The sequence below is a fragment of the Mastacembelus armatus genome, chromosome 5, assembly GCF_900324485.2.
Source record: "Mastacembelus armatus chromosome 5, fMasArm1.2, whole genome shotgun sequence".
In the NCBI taxonomy this organism is placed as follows: domain Eukaryota; kingdom Metazoa; phylum Chordata; class Actinopteri; order Synbranchiformes; family Mastacembelidae; genus Mastacembelus; species Mastacembelus armatus.
Genome location: NC_046637.1, coordinates 21084408 through 21110828, shown reverse-complemented (window position 1 = coordinate 21110828; position 26421 = coordinate 21084408). Strand labels below are relative to the sequence as shown.

General features: G+C 42.8%; 1 protein-coding gene across 1 annotated transcript in view; it reads left to right on the top strand.

Moving 5' to 3' along the window:
- The window catches only part of LOC113130202 (nuclear receptor coactivator 3-like), a 28840-nt gene extending 4750 nt beyond the window's left edge, over nt 1-24090 (top strand). Inside the window, 23 exon segments of the mRNA XM_026306610.1 lie at nt 9499-9565; nt 11690-11794; nt 12050-12210; nt 13443-13543; nt 13754-13928; nt 14064-14187; nt 14189-14259; nt 14741-14827; nt 14962-15105; nt 15956-16103; nt 16215-16774; nt 16936-17903; nt 18000-18123; nt 18345-18581; nt 18802-19014; nt 19138-19255; nt 19379-19550; nt 20034-20384; nt 20558-20668; nt 20793-21060; nt 21152-21344; nt 21475-22060; nt 22215-24090. Coding sequence (XP_026162395.1) covers nt 11709-11794; nt 12050-12210; nt 13443-13543; nt 13754-13928; nt 14064-14187; nt 14189-14259; nt 14741-14827; nt 14962-15105; nt 15956-16103; nt 16215-16774; nt 16936-17903; nt 18000-18123; nt 18345-18581; nt 18802-19014; nt 19138-19255; nt 19379-19550; nt 20034-20384; nt 20558-20668; nt 20793-21060; nt 21152-21344; nt 21475-22060; nt 22215-22226 — 5010 coding nt within the window. The 5' untranslated portion in view covers nt 9499-9565; nt 11690-11708 and the 3' untranslated portion in view covers nt 22227-24090.
- Nucleotides 24091-26421: the final 2331 nt, after the last annotated feature.

Below are 26421 nucleotides of genomic sequence, written 5' to 3'. Positions count from 1 at the left end.
ATTTTCCACAACTGCAGTTTCTACTTTATTGCAGCCTTGAGTTCAAGGAAAAGTCAAGTGGTGAATGATAGACTTCGACGCCATCATTAAGGGCTCCAGACCTACTACAACATGTCAACACTGGCAAGGCATGTGTCAGATAATTTATTACTATTCCTTTTTTCTACAATAGTTATTTCTTAATTGGGATGATTTTTTTTTTCTCCTTTATGTATAAAATGGAAAATGTTTTTACTGCTCCTCACCCTGCCTGGTGACATCAGCCCAGTTTATGTGGCTTGTCGTTAAGGCAACACTTTAATCAAAAGGGTGCTGCTCTGGAGCTTACTGTTGTCCCCAGAATAGCAGAGCTAACACTTGCCTCCTGACATTGCCACATCACATCAAGCTTTGCACCAGTGGTGTGGTCTATATACCAGGCAACACTCACAAATATTGGCTATTAGTCCCATACACTGTTTTACATGGAGGTGGTTCCACCTCCAACTGTTCATAAAATTTCCATGCTGCATCTTTCTTATATATGCTCATGAATGTTATTACCATATTGAAGCAAGTAATTCTACTGTTTGACCGCAGCATGAGTAAAGTAGGACAAGTAAAGGTCCTTGTTCAATTAGCACCACACAACAGTCTCCAATACCCTGTTCCAGCTACAACTGAAGGCTCAACATTATTTAAAGCACTTTATGAGTTCGGTTTTAAGTAGAGATGGCAGGGTTTTGACAATCGTTGGGGCCAAAAATATATTCAATTGAGAAAATCTGAATAAATATGTAAATGTTGGCAACCCGTTTTGGTTTGTAAGTTTTATTAACTTTGACAAGCACGGAGAGTAAGGTTTACAACTGTATACTCACTATTTTAAATGTCTCTGTCATGGTGGACTTCACACATGAAGGCATGATGATCTGAAGTACATACTGGGCCAATCATTGTAAGAATTCTACCTTGGAAAACACAAATTTTGTGAGATTTCAGTGTTTGTAAGATAAACGTGCTTGTGTTTTCCTTGTCCTGCAGGTACGACTGTGTAAATACTTTAGTTTTCACTTATGTTTAATGAAATTGTGTAGAGTGATTTTTGCAAAACAATCTCTAACATAAAGTATATTTAGACAGCAGTGCCACAAACAGCATGTGCTAACATGTTATTCTTAAGCTTTTATAGTTGGCATTGGATGTGTCTGACAGAGACCAGTTCTGAGTTCTCCTGAGAGATAAAGAAGCTGCAGACAATGTTTTATGAATGAATTAAACTCTTACTCTAACTAATCTTGACAAAACTGTTGCCAGGAGAAATTTGATTTGACAAAGTAAAGTTCAAACCAAGGCACCTTAAGTAGTGTTCTCAGAAAATAAACAGACTGCAGTATATTTTCCAGTTTCAAAGCCTTTTCTGAACCCAGCAAATTTGATTTCACTTGGAGTAGCAAGTGGGTCTGCAGGAACACAAGCCCTGACAGTATTTGTTTTTGGTGAGTCCAAAGATATAAAGGCAGTCTGAGGCATAGATTGGCATGTGTTAGTTAGATCAATGTGTCGTCCTTTGCCCGCTCCCTTACAGCGTGAGGGAATTTATTAGCGGTGCCGGCTTAATTACTCAACAGAGGGTAACAGAGTGCAGTGTCAACACAACAAAAACACACCATAGTTGGATTATGGCTGTGTGCGTGTGTACAGGTTTGACTGTGTCCAGTCATACTAAGAAACTTTGGTTTGAATCGTAGACACTAATACTTGTAAAAAATTGGATTCCTGGGTGTTGTAGTACAAATGCTGACTTGAACTGTTTGTGTGTCTTTCAGCACTTGGTCCTGGTGACCCTTGTGTCCAGCCTGCCCTGAAAAATTTTTCAGACAGTTTTTATAGTGTTATCCTGCATCTCACTGACATGTGGTTCGCACAATATGTGGAGAGAAACCAATAGTAGAGTAATTGATCTTAGAAAAAGGTATATCTGTCATTATTGCTGTTTTTATTATTAGTAATATATCTTTCTATGTACATGTACATGTTTATACATGTTTTTTTGGAAATGGTCCTTGTGATTCTTGGGGTTTTTTTATGCTGAGGTAAAGGGCTCATCACAGGGAGAAAAAAAGAAAGCAGGTATTGATACTTTTCTAAAAATGTGTCAAATTTAAAGCCCCCAGTTCTGCTCCTGGTCTCTGTTACCCCTCGCTCCTCTCTTCTGGAGTCTTTTTCACCTAGGCTCTGTCAACACATGAAACTGGCCAGTTGAAAGAAAGGAAAAGGAGTAGTAAAGGGAAAGATGGGAGACGGGAGGGGGTGCAGTTTAGAAACTGGCGTCAGATCATCTTTTGAGTGGAATTCTTTGCAGGGGTCAGAGTTCAGGCGCTGCAGTGTGGCGTTGTGATTGGCTGAGGAAAGGTGAAATGAAAACCACAGTAAACTTTTGACCCCGGCGCAGGAGCTCTGCAGGAACGCCCAGCCCCAGCTCTGGCGTGGTGGAACAGAGCCCGCTCTCTTCCTGTGTTTACTCCACCAATCCAACGGGGATGGTGGAGAGACGAGGCAGAGCGGGGGGAGGGAGAGAGCACAGAGAGGGAGGGGAGAAAGACACAAGAGCAAGACGAAGGGAAGAGAGAAAATCGTCAGGGCTGTGCTTCGTTCTGAAAATGATTTTTTTTTTTTTTTTTTTATAGACTGAGAGGTACTCTTGAAACGTGTACACAGACACTCACACAAACAGCTTTTGTAAAGCAAAGTTAAAAGCTCAGTCTTTTGCAGCAACATGGGCTCATTTAAAACTATCTCACAAAGTAATTACAAAGGTTGACGTATCTTCACACTGAATGATCTGTGCTTGGTGCGATTTGTCTTCTCACTGCATCAGTTGCTAGTGAAGATGTGTGTTTTATCAGACTAGGCAGCACGGAGGCTGATTGGGCCCTAGCGTTCTGGCTTCCCAGATAAAAGGCTGTTTAGCCATTGATTAATGAACTCATTTACATAATATTAGCTTTGTGTGATCACAGCCGCCCGCATTTTGTTTGGTCACTGTGGTCTCCTCTGGATGAAGCTGTGTCACTCTTATCACTCCTCTGTATGCACCATGTCAAGCTCCCAGAAAATGAAGGGACTGTTGGAGATGCAGCATTACAGTGTTGCTATGCGCTGAGTTAGCTGGTTTAATCTGTGCCTGTGTGGGTCCTTTCCTGTTTCTTTTCTCTTCTTTGTCTGTATTAATGATGGATAGTTGTAGTTGATGCATGTGTGACGCACACTCACACACACAGTGGAATCTGCCATCTCTTTGTTTTCACCTTCATTAATTTTCCCTGGTTTTTCTACACGTTGCAGTTTGTGTGAGAAAAATGGAGAGATGCACACAGGGCTCAGACGGGCTCTGGGTGAAGGTGGGGGATGTTTTTTCTACAGGGAAAGAAGCAGTCCCATGAAGGCGGTTTTCTTTCTGCTTTGAACCGCCTTCTCTCCCGCGCCAGATTCATCTACGGCCATCGTGAACTCTACAGGTTTGAGGAAAAAGCTGCCAGGACAAATAGCTGCTTATGTTTTATACAGCTGCTGTGTTTACATGTCAAAATTTGAATATAATTTATGCCAACTGTATGTTTCTTTGCAGTCAGTCTATAGGAGTTGTCTAATTTATTGCAATTCACATTTATTTATTTATGTTATGTATTTCCATTTGTGGCATTTGTGTCGTACTACTCTGATCTTTTCCAATTAAACTGAGCCCTTATAGACATTTTCTTGCTGATGCTTTCCTGAAATCCTTAACAAACTTCAATAAGCTTCTGTGACGGTGTGTTTCTGTATTCCTACCAACTCCACCTCCCTATCCTCTTCTCTGACATTTGCGTCACCGCCATGGTTTTGAAAGGTGTGCTTTATTCAGCTGTGAATTGCTCCTTGTGTGACTTTAATATTACCTCTAAAGCAGTTTTTATTTGAAAGAACTATCTAATTGAGTGAAATTGGTAAATCAGAAATTGAAACAAATTTGGCTTTGTGTTTATTTCGTCAGTTAACAGCTTAGACATGGTTTGAATGGACCCACACATTAAAAGTATGTAGGGGAATAAAGAGAGAGTTCAATCTTTCTTTCAACCAGACCAGACTCACTGCAGACAAAGGAAAGGATGCGTGTTTTCAGTCTGGTTTTTAAGCTTTGCTGGAATTTCGCAGCTGCCTCTGAACCTAAATGGAGGCTTTCTCTGAACAATTTATAGCTTCACTTTTTTAAAATCCGCACTTGTACACACATGCTTGACATATGTCTTCCTCATCTCCATCCTTGAATCTCATTGTGTGGCAGCAGTCTCCTCCTTGCCATCAAACTGTCTGGCTCCAGTTTAGTCCCAAAAGCCCATATTTCATTAAATTCATATGCGACGTTGGCAGGAAAGCAGCTAATAAGCAGTATTCAACATCAGCATGGGTGCTTTCGGCTTTATGAAAAATGTTTGGTTCTGGAAGTTATCCTCCCTCCAAATTAAGGGGAATCCCTCAAATGTCACAGTGATAGATGGCTGCTAAACAAAGTGAAATTTGGTTGTAAATTGTATGAAGCGAGAGCAGTAATGTTGTTCATGCTTCACTTATTTTCTCTGCCATCCAGCAAAGCTAAAAATGATTGGTTCTTGTATAGACATCAGAACAATAAATGTTCACACTCTGTTGGACACTGTGGGTGTTTTATAGCAAGGATCCTTTAAGAATTTGGTTCAAAATGTAAAGTTTTCTTTTTAAATATGGTTTTGTTGCTTGGACCATTTTCAATACATAACTTATTAACCATCTCGAAAGACAGGAAGCAAAACACAGCAAGTAATGGTATAACACCATTTTTTTCTGAGTTGATTCAAATTCTACTCACATTGCTTACTCTCAGCAGTCAGAGCTCTGTGAAGCATTTTGTTCAAGTTCACTTTGACTTACATTTTTTTTTTTTTTGTTTGTCTGTCATGGCCAGAGAGCCTAGTCGCAACAGCTTCCTAGCCTACTTCCAAGGTCAAACAGGGCCATACCATTAGAGTGTTTAACTTACACATTACCCAGTACACCACTGACAGACTCCACCATTAGTTTGGAACTCCAAAAGGTGCAATATTTAAACAGGTGGGTTGTAATAAGTCGCACATTCCTCATCTTGTAATAGATTAAACCAATTATAAAGGTAGGCCATCATGGACCGAGAGCATAACTGTAGCTCACATTATAACAGACCACAGATGCCTTTTGTTTTTGTTTTTTTTTCTTTGTAGATGCATGGTTCCAGTTAGGATGGTGTATCAGTGGGAACACTTTGCTATCATTAGGTTATCCAAAAACCTGAGCTGATGAAATATAAGAAAAGCAATATGGGAGGAAATTGCTTCTTTTTTTTTTTTTTTTTTTTTTTTTTTTTAAATCGTGATTTGCCTTTATTCATGAGCTTCCAAGATGGCTCAGTTTTCAAGGATGTGGAATCGACATTTGAAAAAACATGGTTTTGGAATTACTGTGGGTTTGTTCGATAAAGACATTAAGGCTGGTGTTTGGTGTTGGTGTGCACCCAGTGTGCAGCTGGTCGTATGCTCACCAAGAGGTGGAGAGGCTCTTTGAAGAAAAACAGGAAGTCATTCTGTCCTTTTGTTTCCTTTTTGCACTTGGAGTCCCAGACTCTAGTGGACACCTTTTGTTGTTTTATTGCCTTGCATCTGTGGTATGTGTGTGTTTTAGTGCAGTGAAGTAATGCTAAATACTGCTTGTAGCTCATGACTGTCATGATGCCAGTATTTCCTTCCACACTCTCAAAGTTGGAACCATTAAACCCCTCCCACTTGCTCTCTCAAATTTATAAGGACAGTTTGAGCACATTTGTGTTTGGTGATTTTTGGGGGGTACACAGTTTTGTGGACGTCTGCCCTGGTTTCTCTGATCTTTGTTTTGGGTGGGCCAGTGTTTATTGTTGGGCCTGCTCTGTCTTAGGGAGCTCAGATTGCAGGTTTTATTTCAGGCTAAATAGGAATGTCCTTCTCACTATTCTGGTCCTCATTGATGAACACCACTGCCCATCTGACCTTTGACCAAATGCATGTATACCAGTATTATGTATTTTTATAATACTAACTAAAATTGGACAGTGCAGTTTCACTCACTGTCAAGTTTACCTTTTACAGTCAGGAGGACTGACTGTCAATCAGTTGATATATTGCCTTTCTCTTTGGAGATGGTTACACAACGCTTTATTTCCTCAGTCATGCATGATATGAAAGCTCTGAGGCATACAGTGTTTGTATTGAAAGATAAACATACCACTGATGACCTTTTAAATACTTGCTTTGTAACACATGATTGATATGGGAGTGGTTGGAGTGTTGGTGGTTAGTTTTCATGAAGATATAACGAAGCAAAGAACATGACAGGTAGTACGAATAAAGTCTGTCCCTTCACTGGCCACCTGCTTCTGAGACAGTGAATGAGGACGTTTACTGTTAAAGCTCAGTCACTGAAAAGTTCAAAGAAGCAGAGTTTGTCCATACACCCATGATCTACTGCCTGTTCCCGCTGTCCCCGGTCACACAGGGGCTCAAGCCAATCCCATCTGACATTGCGGATGAGGCGTGGCCCGCCCTGGACAGGTCAGCAGTGTTTCACAGGGCTGACACATAGAGATAAACACTCACATTTAAACCTACGGGCACCAACCAACCTAACCTGCATGTGTTTAAACTGTGGGAGGAAGGTGGAGAATCCTGAGAAAACCAATGCAAACTCCACACAGAAGGCGACAATGTTAACCACCACAACACAGTGCCACCCAGCTTAGTTTCTGTTCATGTTAAATAAATATTATCCATACAAAACAGAGAGTAGTCATACATGAGTACACCGTACTGTATCTGATGTTGATTTGAGTGTCCTATGAGCCTTATAAGACTGGTTTTGGAAGAGCACTGCCAGTCTCAGCACTTTCTGAGAGCTGTCTCATTGCTATTGCTGTTTGTCTCTTCACTCAAATCAGAACCAGTATTTAAGTCTCACAACTAAGCTCTTTTCAAATCAGTAACATGGCTGTAGGGCCAGTTATATCCTGTAGGTTATATAACAATTTATTGTGCCGCTGACTTAATCTAGAGAAAACTTTCCAGCTACAAGTTCATCTGAGCAGTAGGTCCTTCTCGTCCACATTTTTCAGCGCAATTGGCTGTAAAATCTTTACACTAGAGTTGTTTGTCAGCATACTTGACATTGAACAAGACTCCTAAACAATCCAGACAAACAGCAATCTACAACGTCAGATCCTGTGCCTACATGAGCGTAAACAAGTCAGCATTAGACTCAATTTGTTGTTTTGTACCATTTCAATGCAGCTTTTAATATTGTTTATTTTGCAATTTTGTAGGTCATACCACAAAACATTTCTTTATTGTACCCACTGCATTAATTTATTATTTTTTTGTGTGTGTGTGTGTATTAAAGTAGCATAAAACCACCGTATTCATTTATTTCCTTTTGTGAAAGTAGTATCTAATATTTAACTGACTCACTAAGACTTTATATAAAGACAAGTAATGTCAGAAAGCTGTAACAAAGTCAAAAAAAAACACCAGTACGAGCATTTTTCTGAGTGATACCCAGCACTGTTTAACTCAGTGCACTGCATCTCCTCTCTCCTTCCCATCCCCCTCCCTATTGCCCTTTCTCCTCCCCCTCTTTATTCTCCTCAGCCTGCCTTGACTCCTCCTCCACCTCCTGCAGTCAATATTCATACTTGTGCGTGCATATCATGGTCTGAACTACATTTCACAATCAAGTTCAAGTTATTTGTGCATGCCTGGTGTGGCTTTGTACCTGTTTGTGTCATTAAACAATGGCAGAAAAGACAGGAAATAAAGTTTAACAGCAATCTTTATATAGAGAGTTAAAACAACATAAATGTGAGGATAACCATACTTAGAAATGTTCATGTTGCTTTTTACTTTCAGAGATCTGAATTGATCATTTGTTGTTTTGGTTGAATTGGAATTTGGAAGCAGTGTTTTGACAGTTGACAAAAAGGGAGCGCTTTTCTCTTTTTCTCTGTGTTAAATTATTCAGCTGCAGCACTGGCTCAGTAGCAGCCCTGCATTTAGGACTGATGTGATCACTGGTCTGTAGTGGAGGATCTTACACACACACACACACGCACACGCACGCACACACACACACACACACACACACACACACACACACACACACACACACACACACACAGAGCCACCATGGGTAGTAGGCTCGTAATTGTTGCCCATGTGCGGCTGTGATGTTTGTAAGTTAGGCCCATGAATTATGAACAAAACCAAAAAAAAATGAATCCATCCTTTTTTAAATTTAAATCTGTATTTTCTATTCAGCAGTCCTTAGAGAACAGCAGTGGTTAAAAATTTACTCTTTTAATGAATCCTAAAGTCATGTTATCACAGATATATTATGAAGAATTTGTGTTTACTGCAGTGTCATCATTAGCATTAGATTTTATGAAGGAAAGAACATCTGAGAGGATTATCACTGACAGTGGGATGGTTGTTCTAAAGGTCAGTGGTTTTGGAGCAGTTTGTGCCCAAACACTGAAGACCTGGCTTTTCCAGTATTTGGGTTAGGACTGTGTATTAGCTCCCTTGATATGAAAATGTGACTAAAAATATCTTGGAACAAAATCATATCATAATTGTATGATATTGGAAAAATGTAACAGCTGTTTTGGAAATTGGTAAACTGTTAGTGACGGGTTCAAGAGAGATTTATTTCTGTTGCATTCATGAAAGCTTCATTTGCTATAATGAAAAAACAAAACCCCAGTGGATCATGTTTCGTATGATTCTGAATGCAGCACTAAAGTACTGAAGGAAGTGAAAGCATGTGTAGTGACTCACCAGTGCTTCTCAGACTATTATATAAGCACTGTATATTAAAACCAAATAGAAGGAAAGAAAGTAAGCAATGCTCAGTTACCATAAATAATGATAAACACAGAGTTAAAGGTAGTGTAGTCAGTTAAATTTTATTGTTTGAAACCATTTGGTTAATTTTTTCAGGATTTTTTTTTTTTTTTTTACCTTTCTATGAATGTTGTCATTTGTACCATGTCTTGTTTTCTCTATACTGAGTTAGTTAAGCTCTTGCTGATGGCCAGCAGCAAACATACAAGGTGTGAGTGGGAACCAGGACAACAGGGAAGTAGTCTGATAAACAGAATATGTAAATAGGGTGCACGAGTGGCCACATTTCCAGGAAAGGGAAATGATGACGCAGTGGAACGGCCTGAGGGGAGGACGCAGACAGGATGCTATCTGCTGCGACTTCCTGTGCCATTTTAGAAATCATTTTTTCCCATGAATTTCTGTGAAAGCAAAACATATAAAGGGGTCATGCTCTTTTCAAAGGAAGGAGAGGAGTTTGCTTTATTGAGTCACGTTAAGACATCTAGACATTCAGAGAGTCCCCCAGTTCATGACCTTTTTTATTTTGTCTTTCTCTTTTCAGGAGATGTTGAGACATTGAGCGACACCAGACCATGAATGGAGCTTGACTGGGGCTTGTACTAGCCAAGGTGAGCACATGGTATATGTTGAAAAATACACACATACGTACATGTTCATACTTGTACGCTCAACTCACTTGAAACGGTCCATTCGATGTTCTGTCCTCTTAATTTTTACGTATGAGATGTTATATTTCTCACACAAACTACTGTTTGTGTGTCTTTTGTCGTCTCTGAGCAAGTTTCACATTGTCAGATGAAGCTGATTCAGAAGAGTGACATACTGCCAGGCCTGTTGAAACTCATCTGTGGTTTTGGTGGGCTGTTGCTCACAATCTCTCACTCTGCTCTAAAGCTGTTGTCTACCTGGGTTGGCACTTTTCACATTTCAGTCATGTATGTCATGTGCAGAAGTTAAAAGCATAACTTGATAGAATTAATGAAACGTACTATTTTGAACATAAAAGTCGCAGGAATTGGTGCCATGGGGTTGCCTAAATTCCATGAGAGCACAGTTGGTTTGCTACGGTTGCACGTAACAAAGAGGGGAAAAAAAATTCCGTGTTGAAACTTGCTTAAACTTACTCCGGTTATTTGTATTGCTCCTCCACAACCAGAGTGGAAACTGTACTCCCCTGCAATGCTTTCCCTGTTCTCAGGAAGGCTTCAAGCAGCCCCCAGCTCTGCTGTTTGTCCGTTTCAGGATGTGAGGCTGGCTGAGGGCTGATGTCATCCTTCTCCACTGCTGCAGAGGTGAGCTTTAGGACAGAAACCAGGAAGGAAGGAGGAAAGAGAGAAGGGAGGGCAAGGGGAGTCATAACCGGAGCAAGACAGGCAGATTTCAAGAGGGGTGCTGAAAGGTAGACAGACAAGAAGCATGCAATGCAGATTTATGGTACAGAGTGTGTATCTGAGACTTGGTGCTCTTCTAGTAGTGGTAGTAGTGGTGGGTTACTGGGCTTCATGTCTTAGCCTGCTGTTGTGGAAAAGGAGTTGCATAATGGCTCCCATCCGTTCTACAGTTTTCCACTCTGGAATGAGCTCACTACGTGTTTTAAGAGTGCTGGCGTGTGCACATTCACACATGCAGACAAAGTACAGGATAGACTTGTAGTAGAACATTCTGGTTGTACAGCTGCGTGTTACAGCTTTGTGAGAGGTTCTGGGTGGGAATAGGAAAGAACACTGACCTTAAAGGCTGACTATAGACGTTTCCTCTAACGTGAACTCTGAGGGGGTCAGACACAGGGCAGTACCAGAGCAGGAAAACAAGGACAGGTTTCCCAGCCCAGTACTACTTCACTCAGGGTGGGTGGGAAAGAAGGGAGGGGTTGTCTGAGAATGGCATTGGGGGGCAGCAGTTAAAACCTACAGATATAACCTAGTATGAAAAGTGCAGAGTAAATGCAGAAGAAGGATCATTCTTACTAGTCCCAGGAATATGCTGTGGAGCATTGTCTGGATTGTTTTTTGACTCCACAAGCCAGAGCATTGTGTGTGTCTGTTTTGTTTGTGTGTTCCCAGGCACTTAGACAAAGAGGCAGGTTGGTGAATATGTGCCTTACTAGGACAGTAGCTACTAGCACTCATCTCCCTTTTAGACTGTGCTGCGGCATGCCTGAGCATGCAAGTGTACTGGAAATGGTTGGTATATGCCGTGTACGTGCATTGCTGCTGCTAGCAGGCTGGTATCATTCTAGCGGGCAGGCTCACTGGCTGAACGCAGGATGACCCATCTCCCTCGAGGCTCCAAATCACTACATCATCATCAGTCGCTCCTCGCAGTGGAACAGATGAGATTTCACTCCCATCAAGCACTAAGCAGGAACCAAGGCTGCTTTACTAACTGGATAGTGTACCATCATAAATCTGTAGGAATCTGCAATCTACTCTTCCCCTGGAAGTCACTTCATTTATATCCTGAATAGCTTGGGGATTTGTTGAATTTTTTTTTCTTCTCCTTCTGTAACGCTAGACTTCAGGGTTTGCCTGAATTTGGTGTCATTTTTGAGAGGACTTGGCAGAAACCTCACCACTGAGGGCAATTTCCAATCCACACTTATCCTTTGATTAGATTGTGCCACACAAACACTCATAAGCATATAAAACCACACTCCCAGGCTGTTCCTACTGATCAGGCTGTACTGCCTGTATGTGTCCATGTATACATGATGTGTGGGTGTGTGCTTTCAGGTGCTGATATGTGCTGAAGATGAGTGGCGTAGGAGACAACTCATTGGAGCCCCTGTGCTCCGACCGCAAACGTAAACTGTCCACATGTGACACACCAAGTTTAGGGTGAGTGCTGTCATTTCTAAGTGTTCATATATCTAAATCTATATGTTTGCTGTATGTGTGAATGTCAGCAAACGCGTCAGGTCACTTCTTTCGTTCAAGGCTCACATACAGATTCCTATCCTCGTGGTTCACATGTGTGTCTGCTGCATAATATCTGAAGCATCTGAGCCCCGTCCGTATGGCCTGCATACAGACGGGGCATGGCGAGGTGAGGTTGTCATGGCAACATATCTAATCCCCTTGGCGCCCTGGCAGGTGTGACAAGCGTCGAAGGGAACAGGAGAGCAAGTACATTGAGGAGCTGGCTGAGCTCATCTCTGCCAACCTCTCCAACATCGACAGCTTCAATGTCAAGCCTGACAAATGTGCCATCCTCAAGGAGACTGTGAGACAGATCAGACAAATCAAAGAGCAAGGTACAAATTACACCTGTACAACACACACTTCTGGTCATGAGCTGAGCATCCTTTAATCATTTAATTTCACTATTCCTTATTATAATTGAAATTTATGTAATTTTTTTTTATTTGTATTAGTGCAGTAAGCAGTGAATAAAGTTAGGCTCAGTCTTTTGAAGTACCCTGCTGCAGGACAGATGATGCAAGTGATGAAGTGGTGTGTTTGGTTCAAGGCCAGGCTGCTTCAGACTGACAGCCAGTTTGGCTGTTTGTATTGCTGGGGGTAAATGAACACCAGTAATTGAGACCAGTCTTTGGTGGTCATGGCTCAAGGCTGTCAGTGACAGTGTGTATCTGTTAGTGCCAAACCTTGCTTCTCTCTGGGAGATTGTAACAATGGTGACTTAAAAATCAGACCTTATAAACTCCCTCCTGTCCCTAGGCAATTTTCCAATCATTTTGTAGATTTGACATGATTGCATACGCAAACCAGGATATTGTCTTCCACCTGTTTTAGCTCGGTTGTGATTAAATCTATGAGGTTAAGTGGTTAAGGAAGACAGAGAGCAATCATATTGGAATCCACCCAGAGGGTCACAGCTGGCTACTGCTGGGCCCTGTGTTGTGCAGCCAGGTTGCCATAGTTACAGGAGGGGAATGATGCACAGCCTCTTTTATGTGTCTTTTCTGTCTGTTGTCCCTTTTTACACACCTTTTCTCTCTGCTTATTTACACATATTTCTCTATTTGTATTTTACCTGGTTTCTGTCGTTCATTGCTTTTTCAGATCTGTTTGCTTATGCTGCTAGTTTGGTTTGAAATGGAATGAAATCTATTGAGTATCTTGCATAGTGTCTCACACCACAGATGACCGTGATATATAGAGTGAGTGGTATCTAACAAAGCCTCACACACATGGTGATTTTAAAAATAGAAAGGCATGCCAACCATGCATCTGTGAGTTGTGCTGCCACCTGGTGGCCAGGAGACATATTTTATTACATTATATGAGGGAAGCAAACCGCTGTAAACTGCAGAATGGTTGCCTGGACATTAAGACAAACAACATGAGGCAAAATACACCAACACACAGGTCAGATGTACAAAAAGAATGACGGAATTACCTGTTGAGTCACGCAATGAAAAAACTTTCAATATATAAAGTATGTAGCAGAATGTTAAGATGTACAGATTGTTGTAAAATGATCGTTCTCTTCATCAGCAATGTGATGGTGTTTACGTGTCCTTAGGAAAGAGCTCTTGTAGTGATGATGATGTCCAGAAGGCGGATGTATCCTCCACTGGTCAAGGGGTCATTGACAAGGACCATCTGGGACCACTTCTCCTACAGGTCAGCCTGGGGACAGTCTCTGGGTGACAAAAGTGCAACACAAATCAGCTGCCCTTCCATATGCTGTAGAGTGCTTTGCTGTCGTTGCTCACTTGAAATTGATAGAAAAGGCTCAGCTCGGGGGGGGGGGGGGGGGGTATAGTAACCAAATAACTTGCATATAGTGTCATATAAGTCAAGTCTCCATTTTTGTGGCCCTGTTTTTTTTAGGCTTTGGATGGCTTTCTGTTTGTGGTGAACCGGGAGGGCAGCATTGTTTTTGTGTCTGACAATGTGACCCAGTACCTGCAGTACAAGCAGGAGGAACTCATCAACACCAGTGTGTACAACATCATCCATGATGAGGACAAAGAGGAGTTTCACAAGAATCTGCGTAAGTCCAGTGGTGAGACATTGTTTTCATTTTATACACTAACTGCTACAACCACAATCAGGCTCATATGTACCGAAATGTACCCAGTCAATGAATCACAGAGTCATGGTCATCTGTTCACCGGTATCTTTTGTTTTTTCATTATAGCACCAAATGGGGCATCATGGGGTGGAGAAGCTCTCCGGCAGAAGAGCCACACCTTTAACTGTCGTATGCTGGTAAACTTTGTTCATGGTCAGAGACATGGATTGCCAGAAGAGAGGCCTGGGGGGGGGGCAACGCTATGAGACCATGCAGTGTTTTGCCCTCACTCAGCCCCGGGCTATGATGGAGGAGGGAGAAGGTAAAAGTCATTGATTTTTTTTTTTTTTTTTAAACTTTATTTATTTATTCATTTTTTGAGTAAGAAAACACAACAAATAAGTGTCCACATGTTTATTGATAGGAATTGACTAGAATAGTTTACATTACCTAGTGCTGTGGCTTGCACACACTGCATAACTTCTTTACATCTTACAACTTCCTCTGTATTTTTTGGTCTGTGTCTGCCAACATGTTACATAGACTTCTCCACGTATAATATTGTATCATATGTATATTGATCTTATTTTATTTTTATCTTTTACTTTTTGTCTTATTTAGCTATTGTTTTTTCAAGAGTGTTTTTGTGTGTACTTGAGCTATTGTGACCAAGCACTTAACCTTGTGGATTAATAAGGTTTAGTCTAAGTCTAATACTATGCCCAAATATTTAATGTTGAACATCTCATTTCTCCTCCAGTATATTTAAATAAGGGCTTACCATTGCATTGCCTCTTACTCAGATTTGCAGTCATGTATGATCTGTGTGGCGCGACGGATCACTGCAGTAGAGAGGACAGAGAGGTTTAGTACCCGCCATGAACTGTCTGGTAGGTTTTCACTGTGTCCTATCAAATTGCTGCAACTATTTTACTATTATTATATACATACAGTATGTTTTGTTTAGTTTCCATGACTAGCTTGCATCTTTTGTGTAATCCCAACTATACATTTTCTGTTGCAGGTAAACTGATTGAAATTGAACAGCAGAACTCTCTTCACACCACTATGCGTCCAGGCTGGGAGGACCTGGTGCGGCGTTGCATGCAGATGTTCATACATCGTAGTGAGGGACAACCCTGGTCCTGCAAACGCCACTATCAAGATGGTATGTCGGTCTGCGCCTTTCTACCATCTACCCTCCTTATAGTTCTCATTATCATTGTCGTTAGTCAACAGACTCTTTTACTTTAATTCAGCATCCGGTGCTGTTTGGGAGGTGTATGCAATAGCAGTTTCAATTTCATGTGAACCAGAAGCCGAGCATGATTACAATACAGTTTTATGGGTGACAGGAGGGCAGATTGAGCATTGTCAAGAAGGCAGCAACCATGCATATACAAGGACGTATCAGTACACAGAGAACCTCATTGAAACACTTGGTATGTGGGGCATGGCCCTTGGTAGATGAATAACAGGCTCACACTAATGAGTCATCTAGTACAACAAGAGACAGTACCAGACACAAACTTGACAATAATATACAGTGAAGAATAACTGTGCTTGGGTACAGGTCTAAACCATGACAGTTTCTTTCACATAGCTGTGCTGTGTAAAGGGTTGATTGTCTGCATTCATGTTGGTGAATTCAAAGAAAGTACTATTTTTAAAATCAGTGAACTGTCAGTACTAGTGCAACTCACTGTACCATAAAGGTCTGTCTCATTTGCAGTTTTGTCTCTCTTTCTTGTTCTGACTCATCCAACAGACATCAACCTTCACTCCTCAGGTCTAGCCTTAAAACTATTAGAGTGACAGTGTGCTGAGCCACTATAAACATAGTCAGTAGCATAACAATAAAAGCTTTAGGTCAGTGGATCAGATTTTAAAAAGAGGGGAATTATGAACATGTGGGGAAAAAACATCTGTGGTGGTGACATGATAGTCTCATCATTAGTATTTTCTTTTTTGTTTAATTCTCCTGGTTTTTTTTTTTGGTTTTTTTTTTACTCCTCCAGCTTTCCATAATGGCCATGCAGAAACCCCACTCTACCGATTTTCCCTCTCTGATGGCACCCCGGTCACAGCCCAGACACGGAGTGACCTCTGCAGGAATTCCAACACCAATGAGCCGCACTTTTTTCTATCCACACACTTATTACAGAGGTGCAAATGCTTTAACAGTTAAATCTAGAAAGAATGAGTTCACCACATTTGGATGATCACATTGTGGTTCTGAAATATTGTTCTATTTTTGATTTTAATATTTTGTTGTAGGGAGCAGAATGGTTATCGTGGGAACCAGGGAGCAGGCATGAGGCCTCAGAACATAGGCGTGAACAATCCCAACCAACAGATGAACATGGGCATGAACAGGGGCTTCAACATGGCTGAACAGGGCAACATGCCACAAAGGGGAGTGCCTCCGTATGGTGGGGGAAACCGCATGAATCCCATGAACCAGATGAATCAAATAAATCCCATGCATCAGATGAATCAAATGAATTCCATGCATCAGATGAATAACATGGGTCAAATGAATCAGATGAATCACATGGCTTCCATGCATTCAATGAACTCCCCCATGAACACATTGAACCAAGTGGGGCCCATGAATCAGATGGGCCACCATGGCATGCATCAGCAGCAGCACCAACATCAGCAGATGGGTCAGTTCCATGGAGGTGGAGGTGGACCTGGTGGGGGAGGTTATGGAATGGGAATGACCAGTCCCACCCAGGCCAGTCCAGGGATTAATGGCCCCCCACACAATGTCATGGGTTCACCCAGAGTCCGACGAAGTCCAAAGACAAGTGCTAGCCCCTTTTCTCCTGGAGGTATGAACCAAGCTCTTTCAGAACTATAAAACAGCTATGAGCAACTTTTGATACACAGGTTAATTTAATGTGAAATATCAATAATAATCAATATATAATGTTATAATATACAATGTTCATAAATCACAATCTGTGATTTGTTTTGAATTGTTTACATACAGGTTTGAACTCTCCCATGAGCTCCAGTCATACTGGTAACTCTGGTCCTGGAGGTACCACCTTCTCCAGCAGCTCCTTGAATGCCCTACAAGCCATTAGTGAGGGAGTGGGAAATCCATTGCCTTCGCCACTCACGTCCCCTCCCCCTCACAAGCCTGACAGCTCTCCAAGTATCAATTCCACCAACCAGGCTGCAGGGGGACCCTGTAAATCAGGCCTCCCAGCCTACTCTGACTCTAAGAGCCCAGGCAGCTCACTGGGGGCCGGAGGAGAGCAGCAGCCTCAGCAGCACCCGCACACCCCCACCAGTGAGGGCCCTCCAGAAAAACCAGACAGCCAGGCCAGTCGAGATGTGTGCGCAGCTGGGGGAGAATCCAACAGACGTGTCCCTGACAGTAGGTGTCACAAGAAGCTTTTGCAGCTCCTCACCTCACCTACAGATGAGCTGGTGCCACCTAATCACACCCCAAGCTCTGGACCTGGTTCCACACCTGAGGCTAAAGATGGAACTGGGGGCATCACCAGCCCCTCCTCCTCAACAGGAGTGTCTTCCTCTACAGGCGGGAGTCACAGCACCGTGTCCTCCTCTGGTGGCACAGCACATTTATCAAATCAGTCATTGCAGGAGAAGCACAAGATCCTCCACAAGCTTTTGCAGAATGGAAACACTCCTGATGAAGTGGCTCGCATCACAGCCGAGGCCACTGGGAAGAGCAGCTTGGATTCAGGGGCACCAGAGGCTGGGCCTGCAGCTCCTGGTAGGGGATCCGAATTGAAGCAGGAGCAGCACAGCCCTAAGAAGGAGAAGCCCAACGCCCTCCTTCACTACCTTCTCAATAAGGATGACTCTAAAGAAGGTGGTGATATCAAGGAGCTGGAGGGAAGAGGAACTCATGGGCATGGGCTCAACAGCTCTGACCTCCACTGCATGGATGGGAAGGTCAATTTGGAATCATCTGACGATGATAAGGTAAGGCTGTTGCCCTAAATAACAAGTTGTTAGTTGCTGTTTGAAATATTCAATAGAGCTCTGTTTTTCAATCATTCTTGTGTCTCCGTGGTTCAGAAAGAGACCCTGGAGTCAATTCTCTCTGGCCCAAGGAACAACTCTAGTTTCTACTCTGAAGCAGACTCCAGAGCAGGGAAGGAAGTAGCAAACAAACAAGGAAGCATTCCTGATGGTTTGCACGGTAGGTCATGTAATTAAATCTCATACTGATTGATGTCCTGTATTAGATTTGTTCATACTTAATGTGAAAATGCATAGAAAGAGAGTGCATGTCAAGACACTCATAGCAGCTGTGGCGTGTATTTTGCATGAGGTATCACACTGTGGATGCTTTTGTGTGTGAATTAATCTTAGAACCTAAATCTGCAAAGGTATATAACCTTGGTATTGTGTTTGTTTCAGATGGGGAGAGGGGCCCCATGCCTCCAGGTCAGCGTGGTGCCTATCAAAGAGCCTTGTCTGTGGATGCCAAGCCTATGGCCAGTGAAGGGGCAGTAGGAGCTGGCCTGACTGTGAGAAGGAATGTCCCATCAGTAGTCCCCAAACACGAGAGCATGGATGTTCCCATCCGACCTGGGGCTGTGCCCAATGGCTTTCCTGGAAGCATGGGTGTATGTCCACCAAGGGGCATTCCAACAAGTAACTTAAACACTTATTTCTTTGCATGCTAAAGACAGGTAGATAGAACTGGATCCCTCAGAATAAGACAGTATGAGGATATTTGTTTTCTCAGATCTATTTACTTTTCAATTTTTAGATAAACCCCACCGTTAAAGTATCTGAGGACAGGGTCCACTTTTCATCATGTAACTAACCCAAACTGATAAAAAACTCATTGTAAATTCTTTGTGTTGTTCAGGAGGTATGGGCAGAGGCATGGGAATGCCCCAGCGCCCTCCCATGGCAGGGCCAGGGGAGTGGGGGATGCCGAGGTCTGGTGGTAGTCCGGCGGCAGGACAAGGACATCCGGGCATGGGTCGCCCTGGCTCAATGGGAGGACCCATGATTAACCGTTCTAACAGTGTACCTGGAACCACCAGGTCTATGCTGCAGCAGCCACTCATGGATATGGGTATGTCATATCTTTGTTGTAGTGTGTGAAACTTCTAAATATTTGGTGATTTTACATAATTGCTGTATAATATGACGAAGCAGTATAAAGATCTGATTAGATTTTCTGGTAATTCCTCTGCAGGTCCAAGTGAAGCCAGTATGAGTATGAGCCCATTTGGTGGACATGGGCCCCCACCTCAGTCCCCCTCTTGGCCAGACTCTGCCATGGCAATAGACAGACCACAGAGTAACACAAACAGGTAAACCTTTTGTACTGGTCCCAAGCCTATTCCTCTTTTCTTTTTCCAACTCAGTAGACATAAAGCTAAATTCAGTCTTCTTTTCTTGGAGTGACCTAACATCTGGGTCATTTGTTGTTTTAGGGAGCAGTTTACACACCCTCTGGATGAGCTACTAGGGCCCCTGGCCAACAATGACAACCCAAGCGATGAACGGGCGCTTCTGGACCAGCTGGACTCTCTGCTCAACACCGCTGATGTCATGGCCTTGCAGGAAATTGACAGAGCACTAGGCATCCCTGAAATAGTTGGCCAGGTATGGAGACACAGCACCCATTTTATGAACAGGAGGTTATTATACAGTAGCACTGTTGGCACCAAGGACCCAAATGAGCTTCAGTGTTGGACTATTATAAAATGTGTGTTCACTAAAAAGTGAAAAGTGCATACCTAAAGTGTAATGTCAAATATGAATATTAGCATTTAAATTCGGTTTCGGTGTTAATAAATGTGGGTCATTTAGCTTTAACAAAAGCAAAACATTCAGCATTTGATGAGATTAGAATGGGATATTGTAAAGCTGAAACATCATTATTTCCTTTAATGTTGTTAAGCTCAGTGTTTTGGTAGTTTGTAGTTCTGTCCTATCATGTGCTTGTTTTTTTATGCAGTTGTTTAATGTGTGTTTTATGTCTGTGCATGGGTGGTAGCTAAATCAGTCACCCATAGGCAACTTTGTATTATCATTTTATCCAGCTTTACTTTATTCAGACAACATGCCACTTCTCTGTATCTCCAGACTCAGGGGCCTGAAGGTCACCATCAGGGCCAGAATCAAGGCCAGGCACAGTGCCCATCATCAGAGCCTTTCACAGGGCCGGACTCCTCCATAGGTATAGACCAAAAACCCATCTATGGCCAGGGCTACCCAGGGCCACCCTCAATGACCATGCAGCCTGGTTATGGTGGCAACAATTTGAAAGGCCAGTCTCCTGGAGGTTTCAACCCTATGATGAATCAGATGGGTCAAACAGGGGGCTTCCCGAGCATGGGGGCCATGGGCAACCCCCGTGCAAACATGATGAGACCTCGCATGGTCCCCACTAAGCCTCTGCGACTGCAGTTACAGCAGAGACTGCAAGGACAGCAGGTGATCACAGAGACACACAGATATTCAACCTAAATGTGACCTTCTAGATTGTTTTTTAAAAAGTACATCAACTTGTTTCTTAGGGGAAGTGGATGGCTTCTTAGTTATTTGAATGCTGAAGACCAAAATAAGCCAATTGGCATGATGAAATTTCTCTATTTTGTCTCTGGCAGTTTATGAATCAAGCGCGACAAACCATGAAGATGGAAAATGCCCCCGGAGCTAACCCTGCCATGCGTCCAGGCATGCAGCCTGGCATGCAGCCTACAGGCATGAATACTCAGGTATTTCTGAAGATAGTCAGCACTTCATCACATCCTATATAGTGTCAGACATTTGCCACTTTTGATAAAGTCAATCAAGTTACTATTTGCAAAATTAATGTCAGAGCACTGATGTTTTCTGCAGACTGGTTTCCTAAACGCCCAGATGATGGCTCAGCGCAGCAGGGAGATAATGACCATGCAGATGAGGAGGCAGCGCATGATGATGCTGATGCAACAGCAGCAGCAGCAGCAGCAGCAGCAGCAGCAGCAGCAGCAGCAGGGGCAAGGGGCAGCAGGAGGCTTCAGTCCTCCCCCTAATGTCACTGCACCCGGAGGCATGGACAGCCCAATGGGAGGCCCTGGCATGAACCAACCTGGACAACAGGGCTTCAGTTATGGAGGTAACTATGGTGAGTTGACTGCCACAGATGTTGTTTTCTGTATGATTTATGTCTAGATGTTCAAGTTGCGCACTCATTATTGCTGTTGTTGTACTTGCAGGTGTGAACCAGCAGGGGGACCCATCGTTCATGGCTTCAGGTAGCAGCCCACCAGGAAACATGGTGCAAGGACGAATTGGGGGGCCTCCTCAAAACACCATGATGCCAGGGATGCAGGGAAATCCTCAGGGAGGCCCCATGTATCCATCTGGAGACATGAAGGGCTGGCCACAAGGTGGCATGCCACACAACAAGTATGTAACATCAGGTTTTGTTAAAGAATGACTTTTGAGTTTCAGCACCATATTTAAAAAAAGCTTATGCTTTTATATTTCAGGTGCAGGAGTAAATGGCTTGTGTCATATGATTTTTCTGGTCTTTCAGCTCATACCCCCAGCAACAGTTTCCCCAGCAGGGCAACCAGGGCCAGTTTGGACCTATGATGATGAACAACTCCATGGGTGGACCTGGGCCAGTTAGTGGGGCTGGTGCAGGACAGATGCCTGGCCCGATGCCTGGCCCGATGCCTGGCCCGATGCCTGGCCCGATGCCTGGCCCGATGCCTGGCCCGATGCCTGGCCCGATGCCTGGCCCTATGCCTGGCCAGATGCCTGGCCCTATGCCTGGCCCTATGCCTGGCCCTATGCCTGGCCCTATGCCTGGCCAGATGCCGGGCCCGATGCCGGGCCCGATGCCGGGCCAGATGCCGGGCCCGATGCCGGGCCCGATGCCTGGTCAGATGCCTGGTCAGATGCCTGGTCAGATGCCTGGTCAGATGCCTGGTCAGATGCCGGGCCAGATGCCTGGTCAGATGCCGGGCCAGATGCCTGGTCAGATGCCGGGCCAGATGCCTGGTCAGATGCCGGGCCAGATGCCTGGTCAGATGCCGGGCCAGATGCCTGGTCAGATGCCGGGCCAGATGGGCATGAACTCCATGGGAATGGGTAGAATGCCAATGGGACCTGATCAGGTACATTATACTTTGACACAGAGGGCTTGTGTTGCCTTAAATGGGGTTTAGTTGATGTTTTAAAACTCTGATGAAAGATAATGACGAACATTTAAAAGTCTGTTCAACAACCACTGAGAGGGTTTACACATCTCACTTTATTCTTTCTCTGCAGAAGTACTGTTAAGGACCTGTGGCTGACAGCAGAATCTGGAACCTGTTAGCTGAGACAGAGCATTGTTGGCCAGGAGAGGACCTACACACAGAAACGCACATACACAGCAGGAGCTCCGAGAAAAAAACGTGACGCAGGAGACTCCGCACAATGCACTGCTCATCATGGAGGAAATGGGCTACAAGGACAAGTGTCAGGGTTCATCACCAAGTGAAGCCTCACATGCTGTAACCCTGTGTAGATGATGCACTGACTCAAAGCATCAGTGTGCATACATGTTTGTGTGTGCTTTCACATGAAAGACCTGAAGCTGTTGGGCACGAGCAGGCTGCAGAATGGGACTACGGTACAACTGGCTGTGGCTGCACTTTACCTGGAGGCTTCTGTGTGGAATAAAGATTGATGCAATATATCTTCATATTTACAGCCTTATTAGAGATTTGATGCCTTCACAACAGTGGGTTTATGTTATTTTCTTTCTTATACTTTGGATGCGCCTAATTCTTAAAGTCATTGAAAGCTATAAGCACAGTTTTACTATGTTATGCAGATTGGAGCAATAACTCTTGCCTCTATGCTTTAGACTGTAACTGAGCATCATTACCCTGGTATAAGCAAACAAATGGTACTGCAGTATTAGATGTCTCAATTGTCCTCTGTGAATATGAACTGTAAATATTCTATATTCAAAATATATCAGACATGCTTTTTAAAGGCCCATTATTGCACAAAGTATGAGACCTGGTTGTATTTTTGTGTCCCATAGGTCAATACTGATTTGATTGATTTGCTTTTTTTATGCCTTGGGAAAAATTGAAGGCATGTTTTGGATTTTCCTTCCTTTGTCAGTTTCTGAATGCTGTAGTTTTTTACTTTTCCGAAAAGTCATGTCTTTGATGTTCAAGCGAGGCACTTTTTACTTGTGACAAGGATCTGATGAGGTGAAGGTTTGAGCTTTCACTGTCAGAATTTTTATTGGACGGTGGTGGAAGTTAATTCTGTCAGGACTGTCGATTATGTTAAATTGTTCTTTTGTTGGTTTGTGTGTTAGGTGAGCTGTGTGTGTGTGTGTGTGTGTGTGTGTGTGTGTGTGTGTGTGTGTGCGTGTGTGCGTGCGTGCGCGCGCGTGTGTGCGTGCGTGCGTGTGTGTGTGTGCGCATTACATTTATGACAGGGACACACAGCTCTTCAGTTCACCACAGGCCTGGTTTTTGCAGTGTTCTCCACTTCCCATCAGCTCTGTCTGTCAAATGTATTTTTATTCACACCTTGTTCTTTTGACTGTTATTCTCAACTCGCTGAATCTACCTTTTCAACATACGCAGTCCAAAGATATTTTTCCACATTTGTGTATAGCTTCTGAGGTTTCTGGTGTACATTTTTTATGATATGCGTTATATTATTCTGGTGGTAAATGGGTACATATCATGATGGATCTGTAATAGCAAATGATGGTTATGTACTGTTAGCATAAAGGCCACAGAACTAAATTGTTCCACTGTGGAAAGTTAGTGCAGTATGAAGAGGCCTGGAAACTCTCAACTTCCGCAGCAGAAAGTTTTTGCATCCAGAGAAACGGGGAAAAAACATGTCTTTTTGTGAAAGAGAGTTACCAATGGAGTGAAATCCAATTTAAGACATATCAATATCTCCTCTACTTTTTCAGGAAATGACTCCATATTATGTCCAAATTTTGTTACTTCAGAAAAAAGTAACTTTGTAGAGTTTGAAGTACAAAACGAGGCAAGAGATTATTTGATTGATTTTCTTTGGAGTTAAGATAAACTGTCATTTTACAGGATGTATATTACAGATTTTTTTGTTGATGTTGATATTGATGTAAATACAAATTTCTATTTAAACAGTCTTGACTGATTCTCTAATTATCTGCTGACTGATTATGACCAGAGATGCATCCACACAACCTGCTCAGTTTCCTAATAATGTATAATAAGTTGGACACAGATTGTATTATCTGGTTAGGATTGATTTGTGCAGGAACCCTTTTAATGTTGTGAATTAAACTATTTATGAGCTAAGTTACTAAGATCCCAAATAGAGACTATGTGGTGGTGGCTTAGGTGGCTTAGGAGGTAGAGTAGGTCATCCACTTACTGAAGGGTCAGAGGTTGAGTAGTCCACATGTTGGTGTCCCCTGGGGAAGACAATGAGTTGTTCCTGGTGGTTGTTCCCATTGAGAACACCTGTGTGTAGAAAATAGCCATAATAATTGAAAATTTTTATTTGCGTTTTGTTGCTGAGCATTTTTGCGGGTGATCTGAAAGGAGATAATGCGTGACTGATAACAGGCACAAACATGGTCATAGCTGTATTTAAAGGTGCAGTCTGTAAAATGTGAACCTTTAGTAGGGGAGACCGGGGTTGTTTGTCACAATGCTTATTACAGCCACACTAGAGGGCACTGTGACATGATGTTGATATCAAACCTGAGGCCTTACTTCCTGTTCATTTTGCACTGGCCATTTTGTGGAACACACAATACACTGAGGTGAGGAACCATAATTTTATTGTCAGAGTAATTTTTCATGTTGCTGTTGTTTTTTGTGTTAACAGCTTGTAGGTTATTAGTCATTTAAAAGTCAAACACTATATTAAAAAGTCAAAAATAGTAGCTTTCTTTTGAGTCCCCTTTTAGCTAGCAAGCTAAAGCTATGTGGTAGCTAGCTTAACATGTTTGTCCAAAGGTCAGTTGGGGATGGTTGTCTCACTGCTCTAAAGTAGGAGAAATATTTTTTTCAACTGAACATATGCAGACAGTCATAGTTTCTTGTGTCTTTGTTGGTATAATGGACAAGAACGTGAAGACAAAGACAGACAGATGTTATGCTTCTGGCTATGAGGCAGGTGAAGCTAGCAGGTAAAAGCCCTTTCCACCTCCACCAGGCTGTAGCAGGCCCTGGCTACCTCTTTAACCAGCTTGGCAAAACCCAAAGGATATCTGGCCATTTCCAAAGACTGGTCCAAGGAAATTAGTCCAGTGAAGGAAATGGAAACAAAAAAAGGTCTGCTGGTGCTAAAAAGAGAAGTTTTCAGCCAGAGAAGGAAGGTGTCCACCAATGCTCCCCAGCCATCAAAAAGTAGAGCCCCACCTAAAAAGAAGGCAGCCAAGAAGACAAGACAAGACCAGAAAAAGTCCTCTGATGAATGTTTCTGCCTGGTCTGCATTGAGCCATACACCAATGGCAAGTTCAGGAAAGTATGGCTCCAGTGTGCTGGCTGCCAAAACTTGGTTCACAAAGATTGCACCCAGGGGTGGCAATCCAGGGGTGTACGTTTGTCAGAACTGTGAGTCATGTGACTGAGTGTTTGCTAAACACACCGTACAAAACAGGGAGAGAAGTTCAGTATTTGATATTGTTTTTGTTCTCAGGTGTTTGTGCATATAATACCTTGATTCAATGTTGTTTCGTCAGCTTACCTGTTAGGAACCATTGGACATATAGGCTACCTTTTAAGGCTGTTTGGCTTTTGTTTGTTGTTTGTGTGCTGTTTGTTGTTGTCCAGGTTAGGCAGCATGTTCATAATGATTTGTTTGAAAACAGTGGCTATAATACAGATATTTTTTAGCACTGCAAATTCTTTCATTGTACTTCTCATCACAGAAGATAATTTAAATAACTAATCACCTGCTTCGGTTTTATAGTTTAAACATAAAGGGCACTCATGACTACTGTTGTAGGAATTACTGTTGAAAGATTTTTTTTTTGATGATGAGTAATTCATACATGAATAAAATAAGTGTGACAACCAGCCCCGATCTCCCCTAAATCAGACTGGTAGCGTACTGTAGGGTACTTCAGAACTATTCTACCTGTCACCAGAAGACTAGAAGTATTTCCTCTGCAATGTAGTGCAGTGCAAGCATGAAGTAGAACTAACATATCCCAAAACTGTAGTTCAATACACAACTTCAGTAACAATTTTGAAATGTGTTTCTGAGTACTCGCCTCAAATGTTCATCTAATACCCATCATCAGTCAGATGTCAGTATTACCACAAGGGGGCGCTGTTGTCCATGAAAGTCTCTAGCAATTTAAGGTCTGTCTTCATCAGCAGCTGATACAGTCTTGTTTTACGCTGTAACAGACTGCAATTCATTCTCTGGTCACTAAGGGGCGCTAACTACATGTGAGGGTTTACGGCAGGGTCATCACGTTTGACTCTTTTAGAAACTAATAAAATAATA